General features: G+C 39.8%; 1 protein-coding gene across 2 annotated transcripts in view; it reads right to left on the reverse strand.

The window, feature by feature from the left end:
* LOC139734745 (protein kinase C) overlaps window positions 1–16,614 on the reverse strand; it is a 247,772-nt gene that overhangs the window by 114,092 nt on the left and 117,066 nt on the right. For both annotated transcript variants that reach the window (XM_071645542.1, XM_071645543.1), the window contains exon 4: window positions 9,912–10,023. In XM_071645542.1, coding sequence (XP_071501643.1) covers window positions 9,912–10,023 — 112 coding nt within the window. The remainder of the gene's footprint in view (window positions 1–9,911; window positions 10,024–16,614) is intronic.

Raw genomic sequence — 16,614 nt, forward strand, 5'->3', positions numbered from 1 at the left:
GTATGCAAATATGTTTTACGTAGAAACATTTGTGGCACATTGATTTTTTTTTCCAGATTTGGTACTGTTTTTGGTTAATGCAAATTTCTAACAAAGGATTTTTTTTTTTTAATGCATGGAGCAGTCCAAGGAAAACAAACTGATGGTTCGTATACAACTCAAATATGAAGATTTGCAATGCCTCACTCCTCAAGCCCTCAGCTGGCAGTGAAGCCCCAACACATACAAATTCAGATGGTACAAGCATTCGGAGTCACTCGATGCGAGCAACCATTGGCCCCGTCCCAACTATCTTTCTTTGTAAAACAGCAAGAAATACTTTCAGTTCCTTACCATAACACAACATCTATCAATGACAATGTCTAAATGAAATGCCTTCCAATGACAGGGCAACACGGGAGATGAACTCCAAATATCGCAGGAAGCTGGCAGTAGACCTCTCTTTTCCTAGTCTAGATTCTGGACTCTTTTTATGATATCTTTAGTTGAGCTGCTAAACCTGTAGGGGTTGAGTCGAGTGATGCCGCGATCCCAAGAACCAGCAAAAAAAAAGTCTAGACAGATTGCTCTAAGCTGAAAACAGAGGTCAAAAGTTCATGCACCTGTATGCATACATTCCCTTAGAATTCTGAGGAAAAAGTCAAAATTAGAATAAAGCAATCGGTCTCGACTTATTGTTCTCAGTTTCTCAGGATCGCGCCTTCCCTCAACTTGACGCATACAGATTTAGCAGCTGGAGTAAAGATATCATTTTTAAAAAAATAGCCCAGAATCTGGACTTTTCTCTTCCTTTGGAGTCAACACGAGGACTGATGTGTGCCTATCTCAACTCCACTTACCCTGCCTGCATGCATGCATGCTCCGAGTTGCGAATCAATCACGTTTCTCGAGGGCAAGAAACGGAAGGCAAAGTGGTGCGAAAGATGGCACATGAATGCTAGTCGGGTGTCGAACATCGTCTACGAGTGATATTTCACAACACTCTCAAGGTCCCTCACCTATGATTCATTTTCCATTAGTCTGCAGACATATATACATACACAGCTCTCCAAGAGACAATATCATATATGAAGATGCTGCATGTAATGGAATGTTCAGGCCTGATACATTACTTTCGAGGTGACTTGCGTGAAATAAGCAATAAAAACTATATAAAGGTCAAACTCAATATGTGCATTGAATGATAATAATGATATTGTAACACACAGGGAAAATAATGCCAATGAACAATGATTATGCTATAAAGGATATATCTACAGGATATATCTCAGTGTATATATCACAGTAATTCTCATTTCAATGTGTAAACTTGTTTCTCTTGGCTACCTGTTCTTAATTTCTAACCAAATATCTATTCATATCAAAGGTCCTGTCTACCTTTAATTAAATTTATCAGTAATTAAAAAAAGTGTCCAAGATATCACATTTGATGCATATGTGTAGGTCTGTTGTATCACAAAACACCCTACCATATAAAATTTTCACAATAAAGCCTAAGATATAAGGAGATATCAGTATTTTTCTCATTAAACCATAACTGTAGATGGTTTAGTCTGGAAACATTTTTATTACAACTACTGTTCACATTTTGTGTATTTTTATACATCTAACATCAATTATATGGATTCAAATTTTTACAGTGGTTGTTTTTATCCCTAACTGACATTTTAGAACTATTTTAAAGCACTAATAATGGGTTTTTGTTTCATCTGCAAATAGTATGATAAATTATGCCTTTAATGGGAGAGCTTGCAGAAGTCCCACTGACTGTAAAGCTGAATTACTTGAAAGCTGAGGGTAGCTACAAAATTTTATTTATAAACAAAATGTTTATTGCTTTGTCATTTATGTCATTGTACTTCTCAGGGTAAAATAACAATGAATTTCACAGCAACATCTATCAAAGGCTGCGTTTATCATCTTTCCCCTGTTTAAATGGCTTTCAAAAGCCTTTTCCAAAGCCCTTTAGAAAGCCATTTCCAAAGCCCTTTAGAAACGGCTTCCAAAAAATTTGCATTTATCAACTCTTCGCGAACACGATAACTGGCCTGTCACTGCACAGCTGCATTGCGCAATTCGACCCGAGGAGTAGAGGTCATATAAGGCGTGCATGCTTCGTAGCTGCAGTAGAAAGCCGTTTCAAAACAGCTTTGCGTTTATCTCGCTTCAAAAGGCTTTTACAAACAGGTTTCTAAAAACCTGTTTTGGAAACGTGTTTCGGAAAGCACAAATTTGCGGCTTTCGAAAAGGCTTTCCGAAAGGGCTTTCAAAACAGCTTTGTGTTTATCAACTCGTAAAAATTCCTTGAAAGCTGTTTGGAAAACCTGTTTCTGCCGAGAAAAAGAGTTGATAAACGCACCCCGTGACGTCAGAAGAATAAACAGGAGCAAAAGGATACTGTTACACATTAGATGTATTATTTACATTTAACACAAACTACAATTTATTTCGAGTCTCAAACATATGCATGCCAGCACTCAAACACACCCGCAACTGACATAACATATCACCTATTCAGATTTGTTACATCATAACAAAGAAGAAAAAACATGAGGCATAAAGCAAGGAAAAAAAAAAACCTCTAAAATGTCATCCTTTTGACTTTCATCCAAAAGTAACATGTCATGCAGTCATTCACATGTGTACACATCACACAGACACACAAGTCATAACATACAGCTTTCAGGATCAAATGTGACCCTGCACCACAAAACCAACAAAATGTCGCCAGATATGGATTTTTAGTTAAGGATGGATTTTTAGTTAAGGACAGATTCTGAAAGAGCAGACTCTAAGCTTTAAAATGATGTATAACTCAATTCAAATGGACTCTCCTAACCTATCTAAATATTGGAGAGAAAGAGCACACTCTGGATAAGTGTGAACTGAGAAAAGAGGCTCTGAAGAACATGGTCTATTTAAGTACTTAATCTTTACCAAGCCGCACTATCTGGGCGACGAATGGAACAAATAACAGGATGATAACCACCAGAGCAACAACAATGAAGGGATTATGAGATTAAGCTGAAATTAGGCATGCTTTATTGACACATTCTGTTGATAATCCATACCAATTTTCAAAGCAGAAGCATCATCCCTTCTAAAACTATTGGAGTTGAAAGTGATGAGCATGGACAGGGTTTTTAAGAAATGAAAAGAGGGCTCTTTGAGAAACACCTCATTACACTATTCTACCAAAGGGTGTTCCAGAAAAACTGCTAAAAACCAAATTTCCTTTTTGTTTTACGATCCCAAACTTTAGTATAATGTAAAACAAGACTTGCTCGTTTAGAAAACATGTAAGTCAAGATTGGCTAGATTGACCTATTTCACTTATTTTCAGCTCTCACACAAAATCAGTGCGAGTGACTTTTTGTTCGTTTTGTGATGCACGGTCACAAATATCAATTGCCGGGAAGAGGGAGGGGTGGTGTATCTCTGCGGTACTACCAGCTGGACAGAGTCTTCCAGTAGGGAGGGGGAGATGAGGGGAATCCCCCTTAAAGGACAAGTCCACCTTAATAAACGTGGATTGAAAGACTGCAGCAATATTAGTAGAACACATTGGTGAAAGTTTGAGTAAAATCAAACAATCCATTCAAAAGTTATCAATTTTTAAAGTGTTAGTTCCAGGATCATTGGACAAGAAGACTACTACAGCTTGTGATATTATATGTGTAGAACAATATAAAGAAAATAGAAAAATCACCCTATTTTCACTTTTCTTGCATACTAAGAGAGCACATGACTTGCCTCTTTCAGAAGGCAGGAGGAGTAATATCACCCTTAACATAGTCAGTTACAAACTGAGGGAATGTGTACCTTTTTTCATGAAATTAAATTTTGCATAATTCTCCTTATATTTTCCTGATATCATTCTACACATGTGACATCATCAACTGTAGTAGTTTTCTCATCCAGCAGTGACTACACAGAAATGTTAAAAATTTATAACTTTTTAAAGGATTGTCTGATTTTCCTCATGTTCTACTTTACATTGCTGCATAGTCTCAATCCATGTGTGTATAAAGGTGAATTGTCCTTTAAAGCATTAACGATCGCCCCGTCACTGTACAGGCATGCTAACCTGGAAACATTGAACTGCACATTACTTGAATATGAGACCATTCTGAAGCAAATAATTTTCACACAACAATAGATATGTAATGTACTCTTAAATGAATCCCACAAGGATTGGAACAGTCATCCCCCAGCATTCCCACTGATTCCCACTGATCAGTAACTAGCCATCCCCTTTAATTCTACCATTGGTCCAGGTTCAAATGACATTATCAAGCCATGGATCAACTTGCTAAGAGGCAAAAACTGGATACATGTATGTGCAGCCAGCGCGTAAGCATTACAACCCATATCCCATCATCGCACATGATCTTATCAGGCCAGCTACACAGACAGGTATGCTGACCAGGTATCGCGCACTAGAACTACATGTATGCGCTTAAAACATACGTGATCTGTTTTGCCCCTCAGGCAACACTTTTTTTTAATGTCGAGGAACCTTGTTGATACCACTGGTAATTGCACTGCATAAAAAAAAAACCAACTTCATATTTATTGTATGGTCCAGTAAGGGTTAATGGAGCTTTAATGCAATTTCTCCCCAACACAGTGGGTTGGGTCACAAGAGAAGAAGCCGTGCCATGCACAGGAAGTGTGGCAAAAGGTGGTTGTTTGTTGTGGCATGAAAATGTACCAATCCATTACTTTATAACTCTGCTGGGACGGACGTGTGCAACAATGTTTTGGTTTGCAATGAAATTATCCATCACTTCTAGAAGAGAGGGGCATGGTGAAAAGAAGGAACATAGGCAGAGAATGGAGATGGGGGGGGGGGTAGAAGGGGTAGAGACAGAGGAGAGAGGGGAAGAAGAATAGTGAGGGAGAAATAATGGAAAGACAAGGCTGAGAATTAAAGGAAAGGAGGCAGAGAAAGAGGAGAGCTGAGGAGACAGAAAAGAGGGGGAGAGAAAGAGATGTAAAAGAGAGAGATGATACTAAAGAGGGAGAGATAAATAGAGTATGAGAGTGAGATAAAAAGGTGAGAGATGAGAGAGGGAGAGAGGAGGAGGATATAAAAGAATGACAGAAGAGAGAGGGAGAGGGGGTGAGGGGGGGGGGGGGGAAGAGCGAGGAAGAGTGTACCACCTACCAAAGGTGTCTCTCTCCCAAATGGCGTAATGGACCTTTAATATGATTAAGCAGTGTTGCGGAGTGGCCCGGCCGTGGACCGTTACAATTTGTCGATCTGATGGCATTCTAAACACGGTAATTTCATTTGGCAAGCCTCTCTCCCCCCCTCTGATCCCTTAACCCTCATCAAAAATACACAAAAAATGCAAGCAAACTGGAGCCAAAAATATCACTCCCTGACAAGCACTTGCCGAGCCTCTCCCTTAAGTAAAGGCAGCAGACTTGGAGACCACCCAAAAAAAAGTTAAAAGTAAACACACAGAATCATGCAGATCAATTATTCAACTTCCAATTACAATCCTCCATCTCTCCCTCTCTTCCCCCTCCCCCCCCCCCCCCCTTCTATCTCTCTGTCTACGAGATGGGGGTAGCATAAAAAGGGCAGAGGGAGCAATTGCAGGAAATGAGACTTTTCAAATTTATTTCGCCTTCCCTACGATAGCAGAAAGCAATGAAATTAACCCTGCCACTGCCAAAGACCGCCTCTCTGCGCTCGTTCTCAATGACATTTTTAGGTTATGGTCCTGGGAGGATTAATCCAACAGAATGAAGAGCACCATCACTTACTGTCTTCCACAAAATGCCTACTCTTGATGCAAAACTATTCAAAACCAAAAATTCCAGCCAATCCATGCTAAATTCAATCACCCTCTGCACTGGTACTCTTTGACAATATTTACAGTGCGTTTGCTGCCTTTCTTTTTTGTTTTTCTTATAGAACCCAACTATCATAAAGTAATTGAAGCACATAGGTATGTATGACATATCACAGCCTTTATCTTTCTGTTAGCCTGTTTAAGACTAGTCCCAAATATACTTGGGCAGGTGTCTATGGAAAATGAATGTTATAGCAAAATCAGGTTGTCTTCAGCGGGTTAAACTTGCAATGTTCTTATTGTTTGTGATGCTGAAAATATTCTTCTCAAGGCAACTCCATCCTAAAAAAAAAAGAGACTGACAGAAAGAAAGAGACTCTTCTCTCTCTCTCTCTCTCTCTCCCTGCTAATATATTCATTAACATGTCCATCTCTATCTCTTACTCAGTCTCTTTCTCTATCTCTTACTCAGTCTCTTTCTCTATCTCTTACTCAGTCTCTTTCTCTATCTCTTACTCAGATTCTTTCTCTATCTCTTACTCAGATTCTTTCTCTATCTCTTACTCAGATTCTTTCTCTATCTCTTACTCAGTCTCTTTCTCTATCTCTTACTCAGTCTCTTTCTCTATCTCTTACTCAGTCTCTTTCTCTATCTCTTACTCAGATTCTTTCTCTATCTCTTACTCAGTCTCTTTCTCTATCTCTTACTCAGATTCTTTCTCTATCTCTTACTCAGTCTCTTTCTCTATCTCTTACTCAGTCTCTTTCTCTATCTCTTACTCAGTCTCTTTCTCTATCTCTTACTCAGTCTCTTTCTCTAGCTCTTACTCAGTCTCTTTCTCTATCTCTTACTCAGTCTCTTTCTCTATCTCTTACTCAGTCTCTTTCTCTATCTCTTTCTCAGTCTCTTTCTATGTTTCACTCACTTGTATACCTCTGTGTCTTCCTTTCTCAGTGTGACACAGAATTCTCCTTATATCAGAGCTCTGAGAGCTTACTCGACATCTCACACATCAACACACTCCATCTCTCACTGGAGACGAGGAACACGCTGACAGACAAACCAAAACACACACAGACAAGGGTTTGCCAACATTCCCCTTATCTCCCCCTCTCTCTCTCTCCCACTCATTCACAAACTGTTGCTTCCCTCTCAAATGTATAAGTCCATGAGGGGTATAAAAGGGGCGGTGTGGACTTCCCTCTGATATACATCTAGTGGTTGGCGGAGCAATAAACATCTTGAACTGATCAGGCAGGCTTGGAAGGACAGAAAAACAGACCGAGAATGATAGAACGAGAGAAACATATCAAGAGATCAGGAGAGAGACACAGACAGAGAGAATGAAGGTATGGAAGAAACAGGGAAAGGCAAAGGAAAAGGTGTAGGTTAGCAGAGTTGGTATGAGATAGAGGAAAATGTCATGAGCGATAAGATGTTAAGAGGTATATACTGTATAAGCTGTTATTTTCGCGAGGGTTTAATTTTTGCAAATTTCGCGAATCACAGGTGGATCGTGAATTTAAGAACGCGTGAAAATGTCTCACTGCACTTGGGTAATAGTGCATTAATGTTAGCGTCAGTGTCAATTCGCAAAAACAACATCTTGCGAAAATATCTATGATCTCCTTATTCGCAAAAATATCTGTACGCGAAAATAACAGTGTATACAGGTCAGAAAGATAGAAAAGTTCTGGTAAAATACAGAAACTGACTATAGTATTAACCTGTTCCGTATGGGAACCTGGCGGTCTGTGTATTAAGTCTATGGGGATCTCAGAATTCAGTATGGAACGGGTTAAAAGGAAGAGGAGGCTTGGAGGAGAGATCAGAGGGCAAGAGAGAAGAGAAGGAATGAGAGACAGAGTGAAGGAAGGAAGGTGAGAAAGAAAGGAAGAAAATGGAGAGAAGAGAGACATTATTTGTGGAGCGATCATTTCCCCTCGCGATGCGGAAGCCGCATCGTCACGGCGCCAACTTCTGATGAGAATGCATGGCCCGATGAGTCTTCGATGAGCCATTGGGAGGGGGGTACACGTCACGTTTTGGGGGTGCTGCTTTCAGGCACCGGATGCATGGGAGGGTCACAGGGGACAAGGGGAAGGGGGGGGGGGGGAGCCAGGAATGGTGTGAGGTAACAAGGGGAAGGGAGGGGGAACCAGGGGTGGTGTGAGATGACAAGTGGGGGCTAGGTGATGAAGGGTGTTTCTTGACGCAACAATTTCCACCTTGCCATCACGGTTCTCCCTCCACTTCAGCACTTTGTGTTCGCTGATGAGGATATAATTATCCTAACCCCTGGGAGTTGAGAGCGAAAAGGTCATTTCTTTTTGGATGTTGTGGCTGTGATGATCATGGAATGTAATGATGTAATCATTAAGAATTCCTTTTAAAAAGGAACAAAAATCTCTGATATTTTCAATGTACTTATTTCAATGTTTTAAGGTGTGATATCTACTGAATAGCTATATCATTACATAATTGACATCAAGTCTTTGAGTACTAACTGTTGGGTTATGTGCAGTCATTATGTGACATTACTCTGGCTGAAACCATAAACACGCTTTGTTGGTGCAGATTGGCACATGCTGGATCTCTGTTTTATGCCAATTGCCACAGATTCCTGGAAACTAATTGTCAATGTTTACAGATTAGCTAATCCCCTTAATCACTATCATGTCACCATGGCCTTCCTGTGGGACTGAGGCACATTGCTATACGTGAGTGGGCTTTGCTAACTTTCCAATGAGGTCAAGTGTGAATGGATTACTAAATGCGGATGAAAAAGTTTGGCATGGTGCTAATGCTTTGAATCATCAGTCACCAAATCATCACATACAGTGTAATGAGTGCATTCAATAAGAACTCCATACGGCATTGCTCCAGTTACGAAACTGAAGGTGTCTTCATGAGTGATTCTGCATGTACTTCTTTATCCAGGCAAAATGTGGAGGTCTTCCCACCTAAATGAAATCCACCTCACATTCACACTGATTTCTTGGGATGCAATATCGCATCGCAGAATATGGTCCTATGGTACACAGTCTGAGATCTATGATAAAATGGCAGATGATTTATGAACTACCCCTCAATGGAAAGCAACAGCCTGCGATATCGCTCACAGTAGCACTGACACGCATTATCCCAAGACAAAATGTGAGGGCAGGTTTCAGAGTGACATCATCAAGTATTCAGTCATGCAAATCAAAGAATTCACTGGAGAAATTCAGGTCCAACAGCAAAAAACAAACAGATGAATTATTCTCAAAACATGCAGCCGACACCTTTCTTCTGAGAAAAGCCATCGGAGCATGCATCCGTGCCTTAGGAGATAGGGCATGAGAGGGAATGGAGGCGCTTGCATGAGTAAGCAACTGATGCAGTCAGATCGCTATGGAAACGAGATGGGAGAAGATGCCACCAGAGATGTTGAATTCATATCTCTTGTGATGCACACTGTAAAAGTGGAACTTTTCACATGGGTAAATTTTGTGCTTGGCCTGGTAAGATGAATTTCACATGATTTCAATGTCATGATATCATAGCATAAAGTGATATTACATATAACCAGCAAAACTTTGCATGTTTTTATTTTTGCACCAGTTTCATATGTCACAAAAGTGGTGAAATTTTCCACTTTTAAGGATCACAGTTTGTCCAATTATGATCTATCACAGCAAAGTGTCTGTTGCCAAGTCATCTCCTGACTGCAATGAATCGTACCAGGTCAGATACATACTATCTGCCCTTGCTTCCATTGCTATGTGAAGTTCTTGCTACATGCAAGAAATGTCTTTTTTTGTTCCTACGTTTTGTCAGCAATAAAGCTTTTTACTCTGGCATCTGTTATCTGTCTGTAAATCCACACACTGTATGGAACAACATACAAGATATTCCATAAGTTTGGCCCCTGGTATTGATGAACTAATGCACACACAGCCCGCATCTTTTGATTCATATACACATCAGTTGGCTGTTACAGACTGCACTAGGGCCCTGTTGTATGCACAGCAGTGTAATGAGAACAGACAAAACCACCTGTTGCATTTCATTCTGACCCCAGTATGCATAGGGTTAAGGAAGGGGGTTCAAGTGGTACTCACATCCACACTTCATGCCCTGGTGGTAGAGACCGTAAAGGAGAGAGCCGCAGTGGTCGCAGAAGGTGGGGCTGCTGTAGCTGTATACCCTGAACTTGTGCTTGTTCCTGGGATCCTGGACGGTAGAAAGAAGAGAAATGTGATAATGTGTGTTATGAGAGAAGCGTGACATTCGCCTAATAAGTCCTCGACTAATTCTAGAGCAGAAATTATCACCTTGTCCTTGTTTAGGTTGAAAATTCAAAATTCTATTGGAGATCTTATTTTGGGATTCTAAAGATTGCATGAAATTGCAAAAAAATCAACAAATCTGTTTTTAAGATGATTAAAGAAGATTTGAGACAGGATTATGAACTTTGGTATTTCTGTTACATTGCCAATTTAAGGAACAGTTACAAGTTTAGTACTTTACCGTTTATTTCATGGTTCTGAGATTTGAATCAGAATTAGCTTATGACCAAATTAGGAGTGAAATGAACTAAGACTTTTCATTTTATTCCATAATGCTCCAGCACTGAATGATAAATATCATTATGAAAAAATACAACATCATCAAAATGGAAAAAAAAGTGTTGTTACTCATGACTTTTTACTCATGCAACTACACGTCCACTTCAACAAGTTGTTCACTCTCTCATTTGTTCAATGTCGAGACAATTATGACAATCTTTGCTGGAAAGTCAGAAAACATTGTGCCTAGCCACGATGATTCTTTGCACATTTAAAGCTTGGCTAATCATCTAAGTGTACAGGCACTCAGCTTCAAATGGGTAATCTCTTTTCATTGGTGATCAGTTTACAGACAGCTGTACCAAATGGCATAGATGGCAGTCCACGGAATGTGTCAGGTTGCAAACAAAGTACAGTAAGGGCTTAAAAACAGCCATGAGGTTTTGAAATGATGGATGTCACAAATACATGGTTCTATGGAATGGCACGAAGATACGTCAACCAACTCAACAACTCATAACTGTTATATATATTACTAATAGATAGTCCACTTCTTGGTAAGACCAAAGTCTCATGTGCCCTGGCATTGACCCTTGAACTCTTCCTCCTTTGCCCTTTTCTCTCTTCCTCTGTCTTCCTGTCCCCCTCTGGCCTTTGACCTCCTATTTATTCTTTCCACGCGTATGTAAGAGAGCAGCTTTGTTTTTGTCTGTGTGTGCGTTTTGTGTGCATACTCGTTTTATGTTCTCTTTCCCGAGGACTATGTCAAATTGTCTTGTTGCATTATTACTATAATTTTCACGACTCACGAGGGGACTGCATTCTACAAGCTTGGCTTTTTAGCAGTCCCCTCCATTTCCGACCTTTTCTTTCTTATGATTCAGTCACATTTTGCCCATGTATTTTTTCAACTAGTATGTTTATTGATTTATGTAAACAAATGACGTGTATCTAAATTTCATTTGGAAATGTAATAGTTACATTGTACTTACTTTGTTTATATGAAATTGTCATATTAGGCCAAGTAAAAAAAGATAGTAGTTTCTCGTCCGGGTTTTTTGAGCAAGGCGATGAGGGAGGTCCTTACTATTTGCTATCTTACTATTTTTTCAGGGATTGTAAAAATGAAAGTAATATGTGTTTCTCGTCCGGTAATTCTGAGAAAGGTAACGAGAGAGGGTTTTATATTTTCTATATCAAATTTATGAAATGAAATATCACTCTGGTAGCTGTGTTATGAGAGACCAGGTCCCAAGTGTATGTCTTGCCTGCACTCTGTGCATTTTCAAACAAATAGATTATGTACCATACTTGAAATGAAACTTCATACATGCAGAAATACATTTGCTTTTTCTTTCCACTACAGATGTCAAGGGAAAATGACCATCTTAATACTGGTATTTAGCGTTGTAATGGCATTTCTGATACCAGTGTACTTGCAATTCTGATGTATTGTGCTATTAAATGAAACAGGTATAAAACATGTCTTTTAACGAAGAATGTACGACTGAAATTTAATTCCATGATATTCAAAACACTGCTTTATTCATCAATGGTGTTTGTGACTTTTTGTGTCCACACAGCTGGTATGTATCTGCATTTCTTCACAGTACGTAGCACATTCAACTGGAAACTAGCTTGTACAATTGCAGATGGATGTCAAAATGATACTGATATGGCATTATAGCATTAAAAATTTAAAGATGTTTCTTCATGTTCTAAAAAGACATTTGATAATCACTCATCATTTGGATGACGAATGATTGTATACCACACTACAGAATGGGTTGATACGACTCACGGTCGTGTCCGTGAATTTACATCGTAAAGAAAAGTATCCCGCAGAAATACGAGACAAACCAGAATCCGTGGAAAAGTTATTTATTTTGTAGATACACCCATTTGATAATTCTACATTTGCTGGAAAAGTGCATTCATTTTCTCTTCAAAATAGAATAATACATCGCCGTCAGATGCAATGTTACAGAGCAGAGTGTACGGGCTCTACACATTCGAATGTGTTCATACTTGCGTGCAGACAGCTGACAGACCAGGGGATGGTACCTGTGACCGACCCTGGACAGCTACAGATCCAGCTAGCTAGCTACAGACACGCACACTTTGCCAATACGGTGCGGCACGGCCATTGCACCGGCACCGTACCTTCCGACACTGCACACACATGCACATAGTCACAATAACATGAAAATGTATACAAACTCATACAATCCTCACAAGCATTTGTACAGTACAATTCATCCGCTTGAAATATAAACGGGGAAAAATACGAACAATGCGCGAAATATGCGTGGAATATTGACAACGATTGATCGCAAAAATGTAGCCGCGCTCGCGTTCACGACGTACCGAGTGCGCTGTACATCACAGCTAGCCCAGGCCGGGCCGGCCCGCCCGCGCCCATCCAACTACAGTTCGACTGCTTTGTGGGTCATTCCTTCTTGCCGAGCTCGCAGTGTGAAATGCATGCGTTATTACATACGCACTACAGAAGCTACAGCTGTACTATGCAGCTAAGTAGAGGACGCAAGGCGTAAAATGAGACATCACGATTGGTAGGTGAATTGTCGATTTTTTTTCGGCGGCCGAAAAAATAGTAAATATCAAAAAAGTCGATGCGGCAACTGAAAATCGATGCGGGCGGGGAGCGGACTGGGACGAGAATTATGAATTTCTTGGTATTTTCAGCGCCATTTTGAAAATAGTAAATAGTAAAAAAATCGATGCGGCGGCCAAAATCGATGCGCGCGAGGACGAGAAACTGGTTTCTTTTTTTACTTGGCCTTATATGCTTTGGCCGGAAATGAAATAAAAATGAAATGAAATGAAATGAACTCAACAATACTGTTTACTTCTTGCTGGCAATAAATGACACTAGCATATGCATGATCCATAAATTAGCATGTGGTTTTTATGGTCACAATCTATTCCTCTCCAGTCCCACACTGGCTTTTTGCTGTATGCATTGACCTCAAATGAAGTCAATGTAACAAGGCATTAGTTGGATGTTATCTGAACTTGCGTAAGACTGCTACACAGGCAAACACACACACACACATATACCCACACACACACGCACACACACACACTCTTTACTGAGACGTATCAAGACGTAATAAGGGAGAAAATCTCATTAGATGGGTAACTAAAAAGCACTTCTCACTTTAATTACACTCTACTCTGACCCTGGGACTGTAATTTTTCACCCCCACGCCTGACACAACATGCCTTGTATCAAAGGCGCATGCTCCAGACGACTCCCATGTACTGCCCTTTGAATCTTCCACCGGAGCCGCTATCTAGTAATCAATTCAACAGTTGTTGGTTTGATGATGCATAATTCATACCATTCCACTAATCTGGAAAGATCCAACTAGAATTCTGCCCACATCTACCAATCACTTCAACCTGTGTATTCAAATTTATGGATATTATCAGAAGGACACTCTAACAAGGTTTTTTATATGCTCGATGCTAATGGATACATTTTGAGGTGATGCATGCATTCTGTGTGCATTGGTTGTTGCTACATCGGGCCTACAGGGAAAGTTTTTGACAGGAAGACGAGCTTTGGGAGAAAAAAAACACTACAAAACAAAAAGCAACAGTTATGTCAACATAATGTTTAACTCATTAGGTAGCAAATCTTGAGTGGATGTGTTCGTACACATTGTATGAGGATTTGCTTGAGTTGACAAACTTCATATCTACTGAAGATGGTTGGCAGAGGTGAATATGTATCCCACTGATGATGTTCATTGGTTACGTTCGTTAAAGGGGATGGCTAGTAACTGATCAGTGGGAATCAGTGGAAATGCTGGGAGATGATTGTTCCAATCCTTATGGGATTCATTCAAGAGTTCATTGTATATCTATGTTGTGTGAAAATGATTTGCTTCAGAACGGTCTCATATTCAAGTAATGTGCAGATTAATGCTCCGTCACTGACCAGGGACGCTAACCTGGAAGCATTAAACTGCACATTACTTGAATATGAGACCTTTCTGAAGCAAATCATTTTCGAACAACAATAGATATACAATGAACTCTTGAATGAATCCCATAAGGATTGGAACAATCATCTCCCAGCATTTCCACTGATTCCCACTGATCAGTTACTAGCCTTCCCCTTTAATCTATTCTTTTCATCAGCAACTACCAGAATGGTTTAGATGTTGTCATAAACTATGATGAATATTACAGGATCTGTATCACAACATATTACTCAACTACTACGGGACCATATTCCTAAAGGATAAAAGGCATCTGTGCAGGTGCTTTAGTCCACCCTTCACATAAATTAACATAGTTTACAACCTGACAAGTTGCGGCCCGCTACGAGAGACATGTCCATCAAATATGTAGCAGCTGAGGCTATGGGTTCCTCATCACCATGCAGTGTCACAAGCACCACATAGAAAGACATGAAATATTGCCCTAGTTCTGGACCAAAGGAACTACATACAACTAACTCTGCATCATCAGCTTACACTGCAAACTTCAAATAACCACTCCTTTTGAAAACAAAACTATACTGAACATTGCATATATGTATGTTTGTATATCTATACATGATAACTGCACATACTTTTACATATTTTCTTGAGTTATCTCATTTCATTACCAGCATAAACCCACTGATTATCAGAGGCGATAGACTACAAAATCTCACAGGTGACAAGTTTTTAAGTCTCATGCATACATAGGAGGGTTTAGGAAGATAAATTGACAGTGATTGTAATGTTCTGAGATGCAAGCAAGAATCTTGAAGTAAAGTAAGATGTGAGGAACTAACAGCATCAATAATTCAGTTTGACTGTGAAACATATTACTTTTTTACAGTGATACACTATTTAATGGGAGAGTAGACAACTACAATATAATAATAACAATAATAATAGAGAGACTCTTATAAAGCACTCATTCTACCCAAAGAGATACTCATGGCACTGTGGAACAGAATATTATGTAACAACAGAGTATCATAGAAGATATAACATAAGAACAATATATACATACATATATACAAATGTTTGTATACATGCTTGTTATATGTGATGTGGCTTTTTTTGGGGGGGGGTGGTTGTTTTGCTGAGAACAATTTCCACACATTATTACTTAAAAGTATTGACTGGAGGATTGTATAATCCTACTCCACTTATGTAAGAGGTAATTTCCAGATCTGAAAGAGGGGCCCTAATAAACACATCTAAAAATAACAAAATCCCAATCAAATGGCCATGCCCCACTTTCACCATGGTGTCTCAAAGAGCAGCGACCTCCATTTCCACGACTGCCCAATCACAGCTATTGTTGAAATTTTTATGAAAGCCTGCGTTGGCTACAAAGAGTTAATCAAAAAACTACTTTTAGACACCAGCAAACATTTTTCCAATCCTCCTCTGCCCCTCCCCCCTCCCTTGATTACACACACACACACACACACACACACTCACACACACACACACACACACAAACACACACCTGGCTCAGATGTCAGTGATGATTAAGTAATGACATCATTAGTTTCTAGCCTTGACGACAACGATGTATAGACAGACAGACAGACAGACAGACAGACAGACAGAGGAACAAAAACCAACGAAGCCACAGGCCACCTTAGAAGGTAATGCCCTAGATTATTGTGGCACATTTGACATGAACCTCACACACGCATGCACAAATGGAATCGATCAGAATTGGTACACTGTATCACGTTTCAGCCTTCATCTCATTACATGGCCTTATTATGCAGTGAAATATCAGTTTTTGGAGCAGAGAAACCACTAAGCTTTTCAATTGCAGGAGTTGAAAAAAAGAAATATGCATCTATGCATGCATCTGATGGGAAATGGAATAAGCATGTGACATCATTCTCGGTGGATTTGTCGCCACGGCAACAAGAGCATCTCCTGAGCCCCTGTGACATGAGGGCTTTTATCTCGCCAGGGATGACAACCCTGCTTCAGACTAGTTTTTGCCCAAATCTAAAATAATAAGGAAAAAAAGTTAAGTCTGTGTTAGGATGCGACAAGGCTTTGTCACTCTACTTTTGTACATCGAACTTTCATCATAGAACGGGAGGCATTCTTGACATGCTTTTCTTGATATTGGTTCATTAAAGGGATCTGGAGGAGCGCATTAAAGATAATGATGGCGTGATTGAAGGAACAAGGTAATCTCATTTCCCAGACTGATGGGGTACCTAATGACAAGATGGTAGTTCCAGGGTCCCAAA

This window comes from Diadema antillarum, unplaced genomic scaffold (assembly GCF_040938485.1).
Source record: "Diadema antillarum isolate AM-2024a unplaced genomic scaffold, OU_Dant_1.0 seq00000546_RagTag, whole genome shotgun sequence".
Classification (NCBI taxonomy): Eukaryota; Metazoa; Echinodermata; class Echinoidea; order Diadematoida; family Diadematidae; genus Diadema; species Diadema antillarum.